Source organism: Phacochoerus africanus, chromosome 15 (genome assembly GCF_016906955.1).
Source record: "Phacochoerus africanus isolate WHEZ1 chromosome 15, ROS_Pafr_v1, whole genome shotgun sequence".
Lineage (NCBI taxonomy): Eukaryota > Metazoa > Chordata > Mammalia > Artiodactyla > Suidae > Phacochoerus > Phacochoerus africanus.
In genome coordinates this window covers 13551712-13574530 of record NC_062558.1, presented here as the reverse complement: position 1 = coordinate 13574530, position 22819 = coordinate 13551712, and the positions used below count along the sequence as shown (strand labels likewise).

Below are 22819 nucleotides of genomic sequence, written 5' to 3'. Positions count from 1 at the left end.
TTGCATTTTTTTGCAGTTTTTTTCTTGTTGTTGATTTCTAGTCATATAGCATTGTGGTAAAAGATGCTTGATATGATTTCAACTTTCTTATACTGAGGTTGGATTTGTAGCCCAGGATGTGATCAATCTTAGAGAATGTTCCATGTGCACTTGAGAAGACTGTGTATTCTGTTGCTTTTGGATGGAATGTCCTATAAATACCTATTAAGTCCATCTGGTTTAATGCTACATTCAGGGCCTGTGTTTCCTTATTGATTTTCTGTCTGGATGATCAACTATATGCCAATAAGATGGAAAACGTAGAAGAAATGGACAAATTCTTACAAAAGTACAATCTTCCAAGACTAAACCAAGATGAAATAGAAAAGATGAATGGACCAATCACAAGAACTGAAATTGAAACTGTGATTAAAAAACTTCCAACAAACGAAAGTCCAGGACCAGATGGCTTCACAGACGAGTTCTATCAAACATTTAGAGAAGGAGTTCCCATCGTGGCACAGTGGTTAACAAATCCGACTAGGAACCATGAGGTTGCGGGTTTGGTCCCTGCCCTTGCTCAGAGGGTTAACGATCTGGCATTGCCATGAGCTGTGGTGTAGGTTACAGATGCGGCTTGGATCCAGCGTTGCTGTGGCTGTGGCACAGGCTGGTGGCTACAGCTCCAATTTGACCCCTAGCCTGGGAACCTCCATATGCCACAGGAGCAGCCCAAGAAACAGCGAAAAGACAAAAAAAAAACCCAAAAAACAAACAAACAAACAAACAAAAAACATTTAGAGAAGAGTTAACACCTCTCCTTTTGAAACTATTTCAAAAATTGCAGAGGAAGGGATACTCCCAAACTGATTCTATGAGACCACCATCACCCTGATACCAAAACCAGACAAAGATACCAAAAAAAGGGCCAATTTCACTGATGAACATTGATGCAAAAATCCTCAACAAAATACTAGCAAACCGCATCCAACAATACATTAGAAGGATTGTGCATCATGACCAAGTGGAATTTATCCCAAGGATGTGAGGGTTCTTCAATATCCGCACATCCATCAGTGTGATACACCACATTAAAAAACTGAAGAGTAAAAACCATATGATCCTCTCAAAAGATGCAGAAAAAGCCTTTGACAAAATCCAACACCCATTTCTAATAAAAACCTTTCAGAAAGTGGCCATAGCAGGAACCCTACCTTAATGTAATAAAGGCCATATATGACAAACCCATAGCTAACATCATTCTCAATGGTGAAAAGCTGAATGAATTCCCGCTGAGATCAGGAAAAAGACAAGGATGTCCACTCTCGCCACTACTCTTCAACATAGTTTTGGAAGTCCCAGCCACAGCAATCAGAGAAGTAAAAGAGATAAAAGGAATCCAAATTGGAAAGGAAGAAGTAAAACTATCCCTATTTGCAGATGACATGATACCATACCTAGAGAATCCTAAAGACTCTACTGGAAAACTGTTAGAGGTCATCCACGAATTTGGCAAAGTTGCAGAATACAAAATTAATACACAGAAATCGACGGCATTTCTATATACTAACAATGAAAGATCAGAAAGAGAAATTAGGGAAGCAATCCCGTTTACCATCACATCCAAAAGAATAAAATACCTAGGAGTAAACCTACCTCAAGAGCCAAAGACCTGTACTCTGAAAATTATAAGACACTGATGAAAGAAATCAAAGATGACACAAATAGATGGAAAGACATACCATGCTCTTGGATTGGGAGAGTTAATATTATCAAAATGACTATACTACCTAAGGCAATATACAGATTCAATGCAATCCCTATCAAATTACCAAGGACATTTTTCACAGAACTCAAACAAAATATTTTAAAGTTTGTTTGGAAGCACAAAAGACCCAGAATAGCCAAAGACATCCTGAAAAAGAAAAATGGAGCTGGAGGAATCAGGCTCGCTGACTTCAGACTCTACTACAAAGCAACAGTCATCAAAACCGTATGGTACTGGCACAAAGACAGAACTATAGATCAGTGGAACAGGATAGAAAGCCCAGAATTCAACCCACACACCTACAGCCAACTAATCTATGACAAGGGAGGCAAGAATATACAATGGAGAAAGGACAGTTTGTTCAGTTAAGTGGTGCTGGGAAAACTGGACAGCCACATGGAAAAGAATGAAATTAGAACACTTCCTGATACCATACACAAAAATAAACTCCAAGTGGATCAAAGCCCTAGATATAAGACCAGACACTATAAAACTCTTAGAGGAAAACATAGGCCAAACCCTCTCTGACATAAATGACAGCAACATCTCAGATCCACCTATCAAAGTACTGACAACAAAAACAAAAATAAACAAATGGGACCTAATCAAACTTCAAGTTTATGCACAGCAAAGGAAACCCTAAACAACACAAAAAGACAACCCACAGAGTGGGAAATAATCTTTGCAAGTGAATCAACGGACAAGACATTAATCTCCAAAATTTACAAACACCTTCTGTGGTTCCATACCAAAAAAACAAATAAGCCCATCAAAAAATGGGCAGAAGATCTAAACAGACAATTCTACAAAGAAGACATATGGATGGCCAAAAAACACATGAAAAGATGTTCAACATCACTCATTATTAGAGAAATGCAAATCAAAACCACTCTGAGGTACCACCTTACACCAGCCAGAAGGGCCATCATCAAAACGTCTACAAACAGTAAGTGCTGGAGAGGGTGTAGAGAAAAAGGAACCCTAGTACACTGTTGGTAGGATTGTAAACTGGTGCAACCACTGTGGAAAGCAGTATGGAGATTCCTCAGAAAACTCAAAATAGAGCTACCATTTGATCCAGCAATCCCACTCCTGGGCATCTATCCAGAGAAAACCATGACTCGCAACGACACATGTACTCCAATGTTCACTGCGGCACTATTTGCAATAGCCAAGACATGGGAACAACCTAAATGTCCCTTGACAGAGGAGTGGATCCAGAAGATGTGGTACATATACCCAATGGAATATTACTCAGCCATTAAAGGGAACAAAATACTGCCATTTTTAGCAACATGGATGGACCTAGAAATTATCATGCTAAGTGAAATCAGCCATACAATGAGACACCAACATCAAATGCTTTCACTGACATGTGGAATCTGAAAAAAGGACAGATTGAACTTCTTTGCAGAACAGATGCTGACTCACAGACATTGAAAAACTTATGATCTCCGGAGGAGACAATTTGGGGGGTGGGGGGATGTACTTGGGTTGTGGGATGTAAGTCCTGTGAAATTGGATTGTTATGATCATTTTACAGCTACAGATGTGATTAAAAAAAAACACTATACCTTGTATTGGATGTAAGAAATTTCATTCATAGTTTATTACTTTACTTTTATTTACTTCATTTATACACAGCATCATTCCAAAAGAATAATTTGAGACAATTTACAAAAAAAATACAAGGGATAATGAATAATACAAATAAAAGGAGATTTTTAAAAAGTGAGTCAGTAAATAGCTCCCCTTTTTTAATTCCAAAATGCTTGGTAGTGAGAGCCACTTATAGTTTTACCTACTCTGTCAGTAAAAACTGGAAAGCAGAGAAAATGCACTTTGATAAATATGTCTCCTGCTACCCTCCAATGCATTCACGGTATTAAGCCAAAGCATGAAAAAGAGCTCCAGGTGAAAGGGCCCAGCTGTTAGTCTCTGCAGTGGGCAGCATTCCTGGGGAGGCTTTGTCACTTCTTGGCTGCTGATCCCGTTTCATCATTTTGATTTTCGGAAGGTAGCCCACATCTAGGAGCAACCTGGCTCCCAGCCCTCCAGCCCTCTCTGGAGTTCCCTTTTCAACCTGGGCTGCCAAGGTTGAGGACTGGGACATGTACGGGATGTCTGGGATAGAACAGGAGAAAAGATAGCTGATGCTAGAGACATAACCTTCTGCCACCTGACTATGTGCCTGTTTCTTTGTTTTACCCAAGTCTGTTAAAGCAATCTGTCTACTGTGATTATATTTTCAAGTGTTTGACCAAATGGTTACAAATTTCAAAAACTTGATGAAATGGCCAAGTGAAAATGGTCATTCAGTCAAATTAAAGAGGTTTCTGCCACTTGTCAAATCATTTTTGACTTAACTATACATATACATGCTTCTGACCCAGGAACATACATTCAACCCATGCTCAGATACACGGAGCAAAGTGATTAAACACAGGAAAAAGTGAAGCAGGCTTCCTAATCAACAGGAGGTCAAGGTAACCAAAGAGTTGATAAAGAGAAAATTCTTTTTATAGAAACATTTCAGTTCATAAATAAAGTGAAATGCAAGAATTAAAACATCACCATCTTGCAGCTTCTAATAAAATAACAGATGAATGCAATGATCATTGGTCTGATAATTCCACCAAAAGAGAAAGAACCAGTTATTAAAGGCTCCTGAATGGCTTACACACCCCACCTATGGATTCTGATCTCTAATTTGCACTTTGTAGAAAATACAGAGGCCTTTCAAGCATGATCATTCAGTCTAGACAGGAGGAAACGGTACAGAATAAATGATCTAATTTCTTGAACAAATAAATTATAAAGAAAGAGAGAGATATGAACTTAGAGATTAAAAGAGACTAAACATTTATATCAACCAATTGTAGTATATGGACTCTATTTGGATCTTGATTCAAATAGATAGTTTGAAAAAACATTTATGAGACAACAGCAGAAATATGGACTCTCAGGATATTTGATGATATTAAGGATTTTTTTAGGTCTGATAATGGCATTGTGGTATGTTTTCCTAAAAATTGCTTTTAAAAAGAGAAATGTACCAAAATATTCACAAGTGAATTGATAGGATGTCTGAGGTTGGCTTTGAAATAACCTGGGAGGAGAGAGCGAGAGTGGAAACAGAGATGAAAAGCATTAGCCCTAAGTGATAACTGCTGAAGCATAGTGAGGCTTCATTATATTAGTATATTTTTATATATGGTTGATATTTTTGATAACAAAGAATGAAAAAAAATAATATATTTTTAAAACTCCACTGAAAGAAATAATATTGATAGAAAAATCTCTAAAAAGTTATCTAGCCCATCAATTGTTTTTCTATACAACACAAATGCCTTCTTTTTGGGTTAAGCCAGAGCCCACCTGAGAGGCACACTGGTGGGCCGCATGGACTGCTCCTGGTGGATGTTAGGAGCCCAAAGAGAAGAGCAGTGTGACCAATAGCTCGTGACTTCCTCTCAATGCTCCACTGAGGGGCTGTCACCAGTTTCTGCTGACTGCCTTACATCACAGTGTCCTCCTGCTAAGTACCCTTGAAAGAAACTTCATTCTGGTTCTGGAATCAAGAAATTTCATGATTCCCTCCAATCATGTAGATTTGCAGTATCATTAAGTAAAACTGAAACCCATCACCACATTAGGATGGCTATTAACAAAAATAACAAGAGTTGGCAAGGATGTGGAGAAATGGGAACCCTGTGCTTTGCTGATGGGAATGTAAAATGGTTCAGCCTTTGTGGAAAATGGTTTGGCAGTTCCTCAAAAAAAGGAAATACAGAATTACCATATGATCCAGCAATTCCAATTTTTAGGTATATTTGCCAAAAGAACTGAAAGCAGGGTTTAAAAGAGATATTTGTACACCCATGTTCATTGAAATATTATTTACAACAGCCAAAATGTAGGAGTTCCTGTGGTGGCTCAGTGGGTTAAAAAGCCAACCAGTATCCATGAAGCTGTGGGTTCAATCTTTGGCCTCACTCAGGGGGTTAAGGAGCCAGTGTTGCTACAAGCTGTGGAATAGGTCACAGATGCAGCTTGGATCTAGCATGGCTGTGGCTGTGGCGCAGGCCAACAGCTGCAGCTCCGATTCGACCCCTAGCCTGGGAACTCCCATATGTCACCACAGGTGCAACTCCCCCAACCCCCAAATAAAAACACAAAATGTGGAAGCAGCCCAACTGTCGCTTGACAGATGAATGGATAAACAAAATGCAGTCTGTGCATTCAATGGAATATTACTCAGCCTTTATTACTCAGCCTTAAAAAGAAAGGAAATTCTGACGCATGCCACAACTTGGGTGAACCTCGAGGCCATTATGCTAAGTTAAAAAAGCCAGTCACAAAAGGGCAATTACTGTAGAGTCCCACTTTCACTTTTATGAAGGACCTATAAGTAGCAGTCATAGAGAAGGAAAGTAGAATAGTGGTTGCAGGGGCTGTGGGGAGGGAAGCGGAATGTTATCATTTAGTGGGTACAGAATTTCAGTTTGGAAAGACAAGTTCTGGATGGTGGTGATGGTTGCACAACAACGTGAATCTACTAAATGGCCTGGAACCATACACTTAAAAATGGTAAATTTCATATTATGTACATTTTACAATAATTAAAAAACTGAAACCAATCATACAAATAATTGATCTTCATGCTGCTACTAGGATACATAGAACCAAATTTGTGGACAATTTTTATAAATTATATAGTATTATATAGTATGGCCTCTTTGTATATTTAACCTCTAATATTTTTTGGTCTAATATTTGCCTAATTCTAATGTATGTTATCTTACCATGTCTTGTATATATTTTAATTTTCTTTTATTTCATTTTATAGCAAGGCCTAAGATAAACAGTTGGGAAGAATAAGAGCAATAGAGAGAATATTCTGTCTTATTTTAGAGAGAATATTCTGTCTTATTTTATCTGCAACAAGGGCTTGGTATTTTTCTTAAAGATGCTAGTTGAGTTAAACTGAATAATAATGAACTTTAGTTTTTGGTATTCTCTGTATCTATGTTTCTCTTCTTTAAAAAGTTAATTAACAGAGAAGCAGTAGAAACATAATTGATTGTTTCCCCTGTACATCCTATTTGAGTATATTTCATCCGTAGAAATTTAAAAAAAAAATTGTCACATTTGCAAATTAAATTAACCTTCCTCATTTTCAAAACTTCTTTTTAAAAAAGTCAGTCAATTGGATGATCATTGTATAGGAGCAATAATAGTGAAAAAATGAGCCACAACTGATCGATCATATAGTTGAGGCCAAAAGAGAAGCAGTGGCATTTTCTGAGATTCAAAGGGAAGCCATCTAACTTAGACTAGCAATGAGAGTGGGCCTAATAGGAAATTTAATAAGGGCTGCCCAGTACCTGGCCAATAGCAGATTAGTTCTTAACTAATGCTGTCCGTTGTCCTTCAAAATCCCTGAGCAAACGGATGCATTGGGTATCACGCAGGAGATATCATGGATCAATTGGAGGTGACTAATGTTGTGGTCACTGGCCAGGGGTGAGAAAGGGGAGCGCAAGGGCCCACAGGGAGCATCTCGCTGGCTGTTCCCCCCCTCCTCTAGGCATTAACTCCTGACATCCTGCCAACAGCCTCATGATGTAGGTATTCTTCCCCTCATTTTCCAGATGAAGAATGGGGCTCGCGGAGGGTAAGAAACTTGTCTAGAGTCGTACGCCAGGGTCTACCTGACTCCAATGACTTCTGTGAATTCTGAACTCTCTGGGAACTTCTCTACAACTCTGGGGGTGGGGGACAGGAGGGTGTGCTTGCTTTCTGCTTCTCATATGCCTTCCTCGGGGTTGAGGTTAATGGATACGTGATGTCTAGAGAAGTCCAGAGTTACGTTATCAAACACTGTCTGATCCATGCCTTCCTACTAGGGCTGCAGCTCCTTTCTCCAGGCACAGAAACCCAGCGGCCACCCTCTCCCCTGCCCACCCCCAGACACCTTCTCCACCAGCACTCCTGTGCTCTCCTGCATCCCAGGCAATGCCACACAAACCCAGAGGAATTTTCAGCACAGGCTATGAATAGGCTCTTCCCCTTTGCCCATTTCATCAGATCTTTCCGCACTCAAAAAGAAAATGAAAACCAAGATCATCACACACAAGAAAAAGATATATAAAATAAAATGCGTCTTAAAACATGTCTCCAGAGGACCAGTGACTGTCCCTTCAAGGTGCTTCAGATTACCGTGACAGGAAGACCTATTTTTGTTTCGCTAAGCGCCTCCTCAGTTAAGAAGTTCGTACCAGTCAGCAGCCTGCTGTTCTAACAGTCTTGTGAATTTAGATTGTTTAGTTAATTATAAACACATTTCAAAGTCATTCTTCCTGGCCTTTTTCCTAGAATGAGTGACTGCCGCTCCCCAGCTCACAGAATGGTCTTCAGTAGTTTTCAGTCAAGGTTCAGGGAGAAATATGCCACACCGGGATTTGATTATTTACCAACATAATGTTGGATCCCAGCCAATGAGACACCAATATATTTTCCTTTGAAGTCTGACATATTGCCTGCTGCTTTCAATGCTGTTTTCTTGGCTGGCAGACAAAATAACTGTGGCTGTTTCAAAAATCACCTCTAATTCAAGTTGGGGGGGAGGAATGTCTTATGATGGGTTCATCTTACAGGCACTGATCTCATTCTCTTTAGGGTACAGAAGATGAGATCCTCAGGGTGGGGCTCTTTATGGGCCTCTGCCAGCCACCGGCCCCTGGTCTGGGATCAGTCCCTCCACACAGCTACCCAGGAAAGAGTCGAGCAAATTCTTGGCACCTTGGCTGAAAACAGAGATGTGTAACAAGATCATCAGCACGTTTTCATGATGTCTTGGACTGTCTTTTTCTCCCTTTTATTTTTATTTGAAGAGCCCTAAGAGAACCTGACATACAGAACACGTTTTACAGTGGTTTGAGTTCCCAGAGCTACTGCTGTCAGGCTAGCCTAAAACCCAATAACCCAAGGAATTTGCTGAGGTACTTCTGCTGCTGTTGCTTGCTATCTGTCCATTCCTGACCACTAATATTTCTTACTGCAGAATTTTACCTCTCACCAAACAGTCTGATTAATAGGATCAAAGAATTTAGAGTCAAGGAGTTCCTGCTGTGGCACAGGGAAACTAATCCGACTAGGAACCATGAGGTTGCAGATTCGATCCCTGGCCTCACTCAATGGATTAAGTAAGGATCCAGTGTTGCCGTGAGCTGTGGTGTATGTAGGTTGCAGATGCAGCTCGGATCCTGCGTTGCTGTGGCTATGGTATAGGCCAGCAGCTACAGCTCCAATATGACCCCTAGCCAGGAACCTCCATATGCCACGGGTGCGGGCAAAAAAAAAAAAGTCAGAAGTAATTTTTTTCAAAAAGATTTAACACTCTGAAACAAAGAAAATTCTCATTAATTGGGAAGAAAAGATCTTAAAACCTATTTATTTCCACTTCCCCAAATGAGTAGGAATGATCTTTCATTTGAATACCTCTAGTGATAGGGAGTTCATTACCCTACATCATTGGAGAGTGTTAGTACAACATTCAAACTGCAAGAGTATAATTAGATAATTCCCTCTCTCTTATTGAAGTGCTATGAGGTGAGTGTGATAAATATGAATTAACTTTTCATGTCAAGTCATTCAGAAAGAATAGTACTGAATAAAATCTTGGATATTAGTATAACTACCGGCGTTGGTGTTATATGGCACTTTATGCACTGCAGTTTTTTCATTTGTTTATTTCGTTTAATATATCTAAGCTCATTATTTTTCTCTTTTTTTGAGATCAAAGTTCTTTTATTATTTTTTTTCCAGTAAAGAGACCCATACATTTTCAAGGTAATTTCCCCAAACGTATTTGATGATGGAAACTTCCTTTTGCTCAGCCTCTATTAACATACTACAAATCTATCATTCTGAGTAATAATTCACACTTTGTACCAATTTAAAGTTTGCCTACCATTAAGTGTCCATCCAAAAACCACCAAAAATGAAACTGTGGCAAGGTAATTAACTGCTTTTTTAGCTTGCTCAATGGGCCAGGGATTGAACCTGCACCACAGCAGTGACCCAAGCTGCTGCAGTGACAATGCCAGATCCTTAATCCTCTGAGCCACCAGGAAATAGCCTGATGTTTATTCTTGGCTAAGCTCATTATTTTTCAACTTCAACTTTACTCAATGTGTATTTATTATTCTTGGCACAATGTAATATACCCTCTTATATACACAGTGACGTTACATCCTGGTTGCCTGAAATCCTCCAGGTGTGTACCTCATTATTTTAGCATAATTTTTAATAGCGCCCTCTTCACTCTCAAAATTATCCTAGTTTGGATAATAAGTCAAGTACTGAGCTTTAAAGTTTTAAAAAAATTGTATTTCAGGGAGTTCCCTGACAGCCTAGCAGTTAAAGACTTGGCATGGTCACCGCTGTGGCTCAGGTTCAAACCCTGACCCAGGAACTTCCACCTGCCGTTGGCATGGCCAAATAAATAAGTAAATAAAAATTTTAAGTAAAAAATTGTGCTTCATTTTTTTCTAACTGTGCTAAAAATCTTTACAAATTAAGACTAGAATCCCAACCTCTAACTTCTCTGCACTCTTGACAATGAATACATTTCTACTTTATTTTGAAATAATAAACCTTCTTGACTATGGAGTACTTTCAATACAATGAATAGCTGCCCCAGGCTGAAGAATGACCTCCACAGAGATGCCAGAGCCCGGACTCTCCACATAGATGGAGGGGCCCTCTGCCAACAGGGTGTCACTTTCATTAAGTTATCGAGAGCTGGAGAGAACCTTTCTAAGTCAGGCACAGCAGGCTGGCAAGTGGCACGTGGATGTCCTCGTGCCTGAGAAAGCATTCCCTCTACTGGACCACATTCCTTTCATCTTTGGATGCCTCAGTTTCTCGGTCTCTAAAAGAGCACAGTGATGCCCACTTCACAGGGATGTTGTGGGATTAAAGGGATGATAGCCACAGGGCACGCAGCCGCTGGGAACAAAGACATTCAGTAATTGCAAAATGTTCGGTTCCGCTTCTCCGAACTGTGAAAAAGGGGCTCCCACTGACTTGAAAGAGAGCATCACACACAGACGAGGAGAAGCCCACTGGGAGACCGGGCCTATTACCTTCATTATCATTGTCCTAAAGTGCAGAGGAGAGAAAGAGCAACACAAAAGCTAGAGACCTGCGATCACAGAAAAATAAGACAAGGATAAAACTAACCGGGCCACAAAAGAAAATCTGAAAAAAATGAATGTCCTGTTTTAAAAATAATCGTGAAGATTATATGCCAGAAATAGCTTTGAAAGAAACATTTGTATATTCTCTGGTCACTTGATAAAATAACACATTCATATATTTTTCAGAACGGGGCCTACCACTGACCCTGACTCTACCCTTCCTTACATCATCCACCCCAAGTTCAATGTGAATGGCAGTAATTCAGTGGCCACTTTCAGAATGGATTCAATTTGAAAGTTTCTATTTAGATAGCATTCTGTAAAATAAATTCAAATGATTACCCAATAGAGATAATGAAATTGAAACTGGTGATGTTCTTCTGGCACAAAATGCTAAGGCCTCTGAAGCCGAAGAATGACTTTGGACAAGTAGAAAGGGCCACTGTTGCTTTGGTGAACTCGCAGCCAAGTTGATGTAATACATTCTTCTGCACATTAATACCCTCCACTAAAATCAAATGAGGAAAAGAGGAAAAAAAAAAAAAGATAAATAGTAGGAGGTGTCACTCTGAGCAGTATTTTCCGAGCAAAAGCTGTGTCTCAAGAGCCCTTCAGAGCACTCTGGGAATGCACAGAAATTCACAAATCAATTTGCTAAATTGGCTCGGCTGGAAATCATGCTTTTGTGCATGGATCTAGCTGAAAGGCATTTCCGACTGAACCAGACTCTCCCAGGACTCCTGCAACCACAGCCAAGAATCAGGGGTCCTGTCAAAAGAGTATGGACCTGTGATCAGTTAGACCTGGGCTCCGATTCGAACTCCACCATCTCCTTGGCCGAGGGACTTAAGATAAATCGTATGAGCTTACTGAGAAGGGGATGACATAACCCTAGGCTTACAAGGTGCTAGCAGGATTAAATGCCCAAGATATGTCAAAGAGCTGTACTTAGTTTGACTTTTTCAGTATAGCTATAAACGACCTGAATGACAAAAGTCCACTCCAAAACCCCCCTCCCTCATTCCACTGCAGGCCAGGCAGACAAGCAATATCAAGGGAGAACAGTTTTTAAAACATGAATATAAAATGTTTGCATGCACTTAACCAAAGCAGGGGCTTTAATTTAAGTATCTGGAAGAGCCAAACTACAGTTCTAATAATGTAAAAATCCTGAGATGTCAAGAAAGAGTCTACTTTATAAACTGTATAATTCTGCACTGGTAGAAATTAGACACATAACTCAGTTTCTTTTAAAACCACACCCCTTGGGCCATTCACTGTAGGCTTTCCAGGGCTGCCTGCTGCCGAGTATGGAAGACACAGAAGCAAGTGTGGGGTCTTGGAGTACCCAAACAGCCTTCCCGTTCTCAGGTGAGAAAACTGGGGCTTGGAGCCCCGAGCTGCTTGACCAAAGTCAAACAATGAAGACCTTGGGATAGGATTTTTAGGAAAGCCACTCTAAACCAAACCTTTGACAAAATAATAGTAATATAATCTTGCCACAGAGCTTTATTCACAACTATTTCCAATTCTGTGGCAAACAATATAATCAGCCTGTCTGGCTCTAAGATCAGTCTTTTGGGAAGGCTTTCCTCCAATATCACAACAAGGAGAAACCTGCTAAGACGAGAGAGTTTTATTTTATGTTTCCCAGTATGACATGGAACCTAATTTCATGGTGGGGGTTGGGGTTGACAAATCTGAAAAACAAACAAAAGTCATCAAAAGAACCCACCGGACACTGATGTGACATTTGCTGTCCTCTGGTAGCAGACACTGTGCTAGGCCTACAACTTAGGTAAAATGGCAGCATCTGCACAGAACTTCTCAAGGGAAAATTAAAAAATCAAATAATACATATCTTACACTGACTACTATGCTTTTCGCTACAAAAACCAAATTCTCCATTGAAATTTCCAAGCATGATAATTTCTAATCACTGATAAGTACATTTTAAAAGGTGATAGCCCATACAGAGCAAGATTTACAAACACCTAAGCAGAAGCAGGTCTCTGTTTCATAACTCTCCAACTGTTAATCATCAGTGATGACTAACTCTGGGATTAGGGAAGTATTTTATCCTAAATATGCTAATTTAGAGGCAGTGTTGTCAGAAGGCTAATTTCTGGCTCAAAGATACTTCAATGCTTAAAGCAGTTGTACATCAGAAGTCCTTATAGGAGATTTCCATCAGGACTTGGGGAGAATAGATGCCGGAGGGGGGCAGGAAGTCAAGAGAATTCAGGTTTTCAGGACAAAAGGGATCGTAGACTGTTTAAAGGCTAAAAGGAAGGAACCAGAAGAAACAAAGAGTGGAAAATCCAGAGGACAGAAGAGGAATTTCTGAAAGGGTGATAAGGGCCCAGGGCACTGTTGGAAAGAAGGGGTGGGAGAGGTGGGGAGAGAAGAAGGGGATGCAAGGAAGGAAAGGGATGGAGGAGAAGTAGGGGAGAGAGGGAGGGAGCGAGGCAGGCAAAGACAGTGCCAAATGCAGAGACAATCTTGAAGGGATTTCAGGTCACACTGGATATGAAGGTGAGGAACTCATGAATTTAAAAAGATTTCTTCACCAAAAGGTTTGAAATGTAACAGAGGTGCTGTGCTCAGCCACATAATTATATATGATAAATATATACTCAAGGATTAAATGCATTTTAATTGATGCTCTTGCCTAAAGAATATGCTCAATTCATAATGAAGGGGAAAGAGACCATTCAAATTGATTGATTACTGATTTTTGTGGAACAGCATCTCAAAACATTTGACTCTCAGTTTTAATATATATTTTCATGTGTGTGTGTGTGTGTGTGTGTGGAAAAAATCTCTCCTAGGAAATAAACACTCAAACCATAAATTATTAGGTTAATTCAGTGTGGACGTAAGAAACAACAAATACACAGTTTGATATTTGAGCTGCAAAGTGAGAAAGGAAGACACTATATAAATTCTATAGAATAAGCCTTTCTAATCCCAGAAATACTAAGAACTTGATAGGTTTTTGAATGCAATGACTTATAAATATCTAGAGGAGCCCAGATTTTGAAGCCCTGAGGACACTTGCTAAAACTCAGAAATTTGGCACTAGTCTTTGCACACAATTTGGGTTTTCTTTCAGAGTTGATATCTTACCAAATAGAGCCATCTGTGTTCCCTCTGGGAAAGGTTCAACTGTTCTGTTGCCATTGACGTGATGCTTGGCTAGAAAAAAAAAAAGAGAGAGAGAGAGAAAGAAAGAAATGCAAGTTAAGTGTAAAGTTCTACACACATACTAACACATGTCATTAAATGTGTCAGAGAGCCTATTTCTCATTTTTTAGTTAGAAATGGCACCAAAGTTCACCCTTGTAAGAGAGTTGCAACAATTTTGTTTTTAATCGAGTTACAAAAGATCCTAGAGATGGTCTAGCTCAGGCATGTCATTTTACAAGTGAATGCACCCAGGCCTCAAGTGTGTGTAGTCGTGCAGCTGGGGGTGGCAGAGCCAGCCAGCCTCGAAGCTCCCAACCCCCAGCCAGAGGGTCCCTTCCTCACAAGGCCAGGCCTAGAGAACAAGGGGAACTTGAGCTTCCAGGGTGAACTGGGGTGGATTCCACTGAAGGCTCCTGATGATCAGAAATACACTGCATATAAAGACAACAGTAGAGCAATTTTTCAAGAATCAGAATAGCAGAAGACATCATTTCACTGCAAGCCAAGCACCATTCCAGGAGCCAGAGACACTTGCCGTCTTAAGGACCTGACAGACATTCATTCCAGTGCTTCTTCCTACTCTTCACCCTAGTTCCCTCCACCAATTATCTCTCCCCCCACCTCTCCCCAGTGCATATCAAAGACTCAGAAATAAAAAGTGATGGGAGTTCCCGTCGTGGCGCAGTGGTTAACGAATCCGACTAGGAACCATGAGGTTGCGGGTTCGGTCCCTGCCCTTGCTCAGTGGGTTAAGGATCTGGCGTTGCCGTGAGCTGTGGTGTAGGTTGCAGACGCGGCTCGGATCCCGCGTTGCTGTGGCTCTGGCGTAGTCTGGTGGCTACAGCTCTGATTAGACCCCTAGCCTGGGAACCTCCATACACCACGGGAACAGCCCAAGAAATAGCAAAAAGACAAAAAAAAAAGTGACAAGCTTATGGGTTTCCAGCATTAACATATTCTCATAACCTCTAAACTGCAACCTGTTAGAGAAGATCTGGGTATGGGCCATCTATGCATAGTCTAATATCCTCAGCAGCTTTGGAATAGGGATATTTATGTTGAAAATACATGAAAGAAATGGCTAAAACACTTTGATACTGCATCATGGTGCACATATATTTTGAGCTAATGATTCACATTATATTTATTGAGCTTTGGCACAGAGCCCACCCAACACCAAAGCTAGGCTCTGGGGGATTTAGGGGAAAGGATGACATGGTTCTTGCCCTTGAGGAATGTACAATTATCTTCAAGAGATAAGGATTTCAAAAGCAAACTTCACCAGAAAGCTTCCAATTTGTGTGCTAAATCTTGGAGTGGGGACAAAAGGTATCAAAAGAGTGTGCTGCAGAGGGATAGCCAGCTTCAAGGCATAGCCAGGGATCTGCAAGTAGCATTGAGTCTAAAAGGAAAGGCAGAAGGCAAGGGAGCCACTTGAGTGAGAGCCGGGAGTAGGTGCAACCAAGGCATTGCCCTGGGCCAGAGTAGAGTCTAGTCTGGTTTCAGTAGAGGTGACATGTTGAGAAGCGATGGCACTTAAGGATGGATTCATAGGCAGGGATCAGGTCATGGAAAGTCTTGAGAACCCCATCCAAACCCTAGGCAGCCTCTGCAGCACCACAGCAAGTCTCTTAGAATCTGAAGGCTTACAAGGCTCAGTCTAGTTTAAGACAATCCTTTTGGGATACCATCAGTTTAGCAGCTTCCGTTGGTTCCTAAGTAACTGCATCACTATCTGAAGAAAAGAAAATCTGGGAGAAGGGGAGGAGCCAGACTGAACCAAAGAACGAGTCTTACAGCCTCCAGGCACCATCTGGCTCCACCAGCAGATGCAGGAGGAAAGGTCATAGGTGGCCTCAGGACCTTGGACAGCATTCACACATGCTTAGGGCCATGGTTGCTGAATCTATGGAGGTCACAGTTCTGTTCTATGGTTAGGACTCCAGAGCCCCTGACAGAGGTTTTAAAACATCTGCCTTTACACATATCAAGAGCTATAATCCCATTCAAACACTAACCCACTAATGTCACTCATAAGAATTTAATCTAAGGAAAAATGCAAGAGAAAGAGGTAAGGTGGTAGATATTACAATATTTATTAAAGTAATAATAAAATTCTAATAATAAAATCTTTAAATGAACTAAAAATCCAAAACCAGAGAAAGAGCTTAGAAAAGTATAATTTGTGATTTATCACAAGCATGGAATATCATGCAACATTTTAAATATAGAATTTGAGAGCTACTAGAAAAGCAAAAAATATTTGGGATAACAGTAAGTGAAAACAATCCTATCACATGCTGGATGGAGACTGTAATGACAACTAACTAAAATATGAATGCTTATGGGAAAAGACTGGCAGAGAAATATGCAAAAGGAAAAACAGCTAGGGAGATTATGCAAGATATTTATCTCTATCAATTTTCTTTGTCATTGTCAGATTCTTTTCTAGATGAAAATATGCTTGTTTGGATTTTTAAAAGTCAACAAAATTATAGATTTCTAAATTGTTTTTCTGCAGTACTTAGTTTCCCAAGAACGTCCATCAAGGCTTATAGACAGCCCAGCCAAAACACTATGCATTTACCATGAAGACTGTGGTTTATCTGATGTCTCCTCTGGAGAAGCCCAAAAGCACTTCCAATTCAGGATGACCTTCCACTCCAAACTTGACCCCCTCTCCTGGTACCCCTAACTCAGGGAATAGGACCACCTCCCTCCTACTTGCTTTCTTTCCTTTTTCTTTCTTTCTTTTTTTTTTTCTTTCAATTTTCGGGGCTACAATCATGGCATGTGGAAGTCCCCAGCCTAGGGGTTGCATCAGAGCTACAGCCACAGCCACACAGGATCCAAGTTGGGTCTGTGACCTATACCATAGCTCATGGCAATGCTGGATCCTCACTGAGCAAGGCCAGGGATTGAACCTGAGTCCTCATGGATACTTGTCGGGTTCATTTCCACTGAGCCGTGACAGGAACTCCCTCTTCCTACTTTCTAGGCATCCTTGCCTATTCTTTCTCTCACTACCTCCATCTAATCTGTCTAATTTTGCCTTCCAGACATTTTTAGAATCCTCCTTCTTCCTCCCATCACCACCCAAGCCACCCTAGTCTCAACTCTTGCAGCCTCTTTGCCTGGACTCCTACAAAGAAGACCTCTAGCTCTTCTATATCCTCTCTCCAATTCATTCTTCCCAGTGTCATCACAATTATCCTTTAACTCTGATTATGTGACAAAGTCCCCACCCTCTCCCCCACTTTCCATGACTTTCCACTGTTCTTAGGCTAAAGTCAAAACTCTTTAATGCAGTCTTCAAAAACACACATGGTCAGGCCACCTTGGTACTTCATTCCCTCTACTACAGTCAGAGCTGCATCTTACATTTAGTCATTATCCCAATGAGTAGACTACAAGCTCAGGGAAGGCAAGGCTCATAGCCATTTTGGTTCACCATTTCCATAGTTCTAACACATTGCAGGTCCCAGCATAGGTGCTCAATAAATAATTGTTAAATTAATGAAGGAAAACAAACCACTAAAAAGTTTCTCTTTAGGCTTTATGAAAGATCTATCACATGGTATACTAAACATTTCTCCCTTTTTTATATGTACATGTATCACTTACATAAAAATGATCATTGAAAATGGCCACTCAGAAGAAGTCTCCCCAGCCAGGTGGCCTGGAGACCAAGGAACTCTTCTGTTCCAGTCCCTAAATGTCATCCCTTTTCTCTTCCCATTCCCCTACCTTCAACTGGGAAGGCAGAGGTGGAAAGACTAAAACTCTACCTGGAGAGGAAGGAGGAAGTTTACATGTAATTCTCTCCTTACTGCTAAGGTTCCCCGGGATTCTGTCTTATCTTCTATTCTAGAGCCCAAGGCCCAGAGACAACAAAGTCTGTAAACTTGATTCTGAATTTTCTTCTGAACCACAGCTGAGCCTTACATCAGTCCCTGGACAGTAAAGACACAGCATTAGCCAGTGAGAAATAGCACAGTATACACATCTAAGGACAGGGGCTCTGGGACAAAACTGCCTGACCCTGAATCTCAGCTCCCCCACTCCCTATCTGTACAACCTTGGCTTATGAATAGAAACTTTGTGCCTAAGTTCCCTGTCTGAAGTGTTTCCTCATTGTAAGTTTCCTCATTATAGGTGGCTTTGAGAATTAAATGAGTTAACATATGTAAAGCATTTAGAGGAGTGTCTGGCACACAGTACATACCACTTAGCTGACAGGCTAGTATTATCATCTATATGTGAACTTTGTTTTTCACAAGATTGGAGTCAAGAATGGCAAATACATGGCACATATTTACCTATCCTCCACTTCTGCGTCCATGGCAGACATCATTCATCAATCACAGCATATTTTCATGATCCCTGAATATGACCACAAAATCTTTTCTTGTCTTAGTATCCCATAAAATCTCATTTCTTAGGGCAGGCCTATGTGATGAAACTGTTCTGCCATTCCTGGTCTAAGTGAATAAAGAGAAAGATGGTACAAAGAAAGAAGCCATTTTCCTTTTTGTTTCTACATGATACATTGCAATTTTTTAAAAAGGCCCTTTGAAAATCTCCAAAACTCTATATAGCTTTATGGATAAAAGAATGGAGGGATATCTGTGTGTTCTCTCTAAGGAGAGAACAGGGAGTTGTTAAAAACCAAGTGATGGCACTTTTAGTCCTATAAACGGAGGGCATTTTCCCATTGAAACTGCTGAGGCAAGTACTTGGGGACCAAAGAACCACAGATCCTTTAAACATATCCTATAGATCAAAGACAACTTGTGGGAGTGGAGGGCTAACCTGGGAACTTAACCAGTATTTATAATTTTTTTTTTCCAAAATTGGTGGCACATTTCATCACAGAAGCAAGCAAACTAACTAAACAGAAAAATCACTCATTGATTGGGCACTAACTATTGATTACCAACAGAGCATGAAACAGAGACAGGAGGGGGTCTGTGACAGGGACATCTGTTGCCAGGCCGCAGCAGGGCGGATGCCTCTGATCTGGCTGGTTAGGCTCTGTGGCGGCACGTTCCAAAGCCCTACGCTCCAGGAGGATAGCCCCTGCTGATCGCCATGACGTGTCCTCAGTCAAGGGCATATGAGGACGAGGAATAGATTTTCATTTATCTTGAAAGCCCAGTGCTCGAAGAGCAGCAGGGTTAATTAGAGCAAGATTGGGTCAAAGTCAATGACTGGAGAGATTCTGAAGGGGACTTGGGGAGGCACGTTCAAAAGCTTTAGAAGATGATACAACACTGTTTTTTCTTTTGTTTGGTGAATGTCTAAAGCACTTCAGACTTTATGACTGTTTCTTCCTTGAGAAATAAACAATAAAACTGTTTGATAATGTACCTGCAATAACAAAAATGCAGACATGAGCCAACCAGGGATTAGTACCATATCCTGTGCTCAAGCTGACGTAACTAAAATTCCTATATTCTGGGTGGTGGGAGGTAGAGGGGGACACGGAGGTAAATGGCAGGGGAGTGAGGGACTGGAGTGGGGGACCCAGATCCTCAGGATTCTCCTGTAGGCCCAAGCCCGTCCAGTTTGGGTGACCATCGCAGTGCCACCAAACTGGAGATTCCAGAAGCTGCTGCTACTGTCCTAGGAGTCTTGGTCCAGCACTGGACCCATAATCATCCCAGGGCAACAGCTGTGGATCAGGCAAAAGCCTCAGAGCTGCAGGCCAGTTAGCGGTGCCAGCCCCTCCCTGTCCTGTTACCCCACAAAACCCAACCTATACTTGTCCTGTGTTCCTACCAACCATTCACACCATTATGGAGCTTATCAGAGGTGACTATGTTCATTTAGGACTGGAGTAGAATGCATTTGTTTTACTAATATGGCAACACAAATCTGTCAAGCCCCAAACAGCATGGTCTCACAGTCCCTCCCATTATCTGTTTCCTTGTGGCTCTTTCTTCAGGCCCCCAGTTCCTGGTATGTCAAGGACAATTCAGACTGGAACTAAGTCGGGCTCACATCTGGTCTACAAGCCCAAGCCTTGGACCAGGTTCTCCCACCTCCAGCAGAGGAGACTTTGACCACACTAACTAAGTATTCTAGGCCCTGGGCCTGCCAAGGTGGCCTCCACGGAGCTTGAGGGGTGATTTGATGACAACGAGAGCTGACTTACAACAAAAAGGGAGCAGGAGTCCTGAGGATGCAGCTGTGGGATAGATGCACTGGGAGAGGACAGGTGATGATGCTTTGGGTCCCCTATGCCCAGACACACTGTGCTTATCATGTTTCTGTCCCTTATGGTGCCTATAACTATGACTATGGTGTTTTAAGGGGAACATCAACCCAGAGCCTTCCCTGTGTATGAGGAGTAGATGGGGAGCTATGCAGCGGTGGGCAAGTTACTAGAAAGGCACTGCTTAGCCAGAGGGCCGACCTCTGCTCTCCACCCATTCTGTGTCCAAGGACATTCAAGTCTTTTTCTTCCCAATTGGTGAGGTGCACCACTAGAGACAGATGGAATCTGTGGCCAGGAAAGCTTGGAGAGGAGTCACCATTAAGGATAATGGGAGGAATGAGACAAAGGTCCCCAGCTGCTGTGGGCACCCAGAGGCAAGCTCATCCTTCAACACTTCTTGGGAGAAGAGGGCCAGCCTGCATGCCTTCCTCACAAGGTGAGCAGGGACTGACCATGTACCTAAGTGGGGGCTGCCCTAAAACAAAGACTCATGACAAAATAAAATAAAATAAAATAAAGCAGAGAAATCAGATAAGAACAGCATAAGACTGTAGCGCTAAAAATAAAAAGTTCATCTGTCATTGAGGATTTTATCCTTATGCTCTGGCTGCTGCCCTTTCTTCCGGTTAATCCCCTCTCCCTTTGCTCCAGGGGCAGCAAACCAAAGACACATCTCCTGGCCAGTAAAGAGGCTGGTGGCCAGGCTCAAGAGCCCTGCATCTCCCGGGGTCCCTCGCAGCACAGCCCCAATGGCACAGTGATGGGACAAAACAGGGCAGAGGAAGGCTGAGCTCAACCCCACCAAGGACATGTTTGCTGAGGCATCAGCTGACACTTATGGTAAGGTCTTCAGCTCATACCCACTAACAGTATGTGTTCAGTGCATGCCAGGGACTAGCTACTGCAGGAAGGAAGATAAACTTCATAGATCTTACACTCAAGGGTACCCATTTAATCAACAAATTTATTGACAGACATCCCAAGGGGAGATTCTAGCCAAAAGAGTGAGCTGAGATGGGAATGTGTTTTAAAAATAAAGCACTATGCAAAGGAAGCCAAAAAGAAAACAAAAAGACAACTTTCAAAATGGGAGAAAATAGTTTCAAATGATGCAACCGACAAGGGCTTAATCTCTAGAATATATAAACAACTTATACAACCCAACAGCAAAAAAAGCCAATCAATCAATGGGAAAATGGGCAAAAGACCTGAATAGACATTTCTCCAAGGAAGATATACAGATGGCCAACAAACACATGAAAAAATGCTCAACATCGCTGGTTATAAGAGAAATGCAAATCAAAACTACCATGAGATACCACCTCACACCAGTCAGAATGGCCATCATTAAGAAATCCACAAATAACAAGTGCCGGAGGGGCTGTGGAGAAAAGGGAGAAAAGGGAACCCTCCTGCACTGTTGGTGGGAATGTCAACTGGTACAGCCACTATGGAGAACAGTTTGGAGATACCTTAGAAATCTATACATAGAACTTCCATATGACCCCACAATCCCACTCTTGGGCATCTATCCGGACAAAACTCTACTTAAAAGAGACACATGCACCCACATGTTCATTGCAGCACTATTCACAATAGCCAGGACATGGAAACAACCCAAATGTCCATCGACAGATGATTGGATGAGGAAGATGTGGTATATATACACAATGGAATACTACTCAGCCATAAAAAAGAATGACATAATGCCATTTGCAGCAACATGGATGGAACTAGAGACTCTCATACTGAGTGAAATGAGCCAGAAAGACAAAGACAAATACCATATGATATCACTTATAACTGGAATCTAATATCCAGCACAAATGAACATCTTCTCAGAAAAGAAAATCATGGACTTGGAGAAAAGACTTGTGGCTGCCTGATGGGAGGGGGAGGGATCGGGAGCTTGGGCTTATCAGACACAACTTAGAATAGATTTACAAGGAGATCCTGCTGAATAGCATTGAGAACTTTGTCTAAATACTCATGTTGCAACAGAACAAAGGGTGGGGGAAAAAAAGGTAATTGTAATGTACACATGTAAGGATAACTTGACCCCCTTGCTGTACAGTGGGAAAATAAAAAAATAAAAGAAAATAAAATAAAGGTCAAAGTGTGTAACGTGAAAAAAAAATAAATTAAAAAAATAAAAATAAAGCACTATGCAAGTAGAGGGCATTTTTTACTTTTCATGATATGCCTCCTCTGTTTTCTGAGATCTGCTCAGGGCACAAGACCACAAATGTGACTCTAAACCCAGAACAGCAATCCCAAGTACATAAGCCCTCCGACACCAGCCCTCTTCTTTCCAAGAAAAACTGGCTCAGAATGATGCTACAGTGTCATGTGTCCCCTGAGGTCACAAGATGGCCTGGGAAGCAGAGTGACCACAGGATGCCCCCAAGAAGAGGGCAAGAAGTAGGTTGAATGCCCTCTACCATCGGAATTATTTCT

The 22819-nt window shown here is 41.4% G+C and overlaps 1 protein-coding gene across 2 annotated transcripts in view; it reads right to left on the bottom strand.

Annotated features, from left to right (window-relative positions):
* MSRA (methionine sulfoxide reductase A) overlaps positions 1–22819 on the bottom strand; it is a 382386-nt gene that overhangs the window by 212393 nt on the left and 147174 nt on the right. The window contains exon 2 of one of the 2 annotated variants that reach the window (XM_047762785.1): positions 14083–14151. The exons of the other annotated variant lie outside the window; for it this stretch is intronic. Within the exon in view, the coding sequence (XP_047618741.1) occupies positions 14083–14151 (69 nt within the window). The remainder of the gene's footprint in view (positions 1–14082; positions 14152–22819) is intronic. 2 annotated transcript variants of the gene reach the window in all.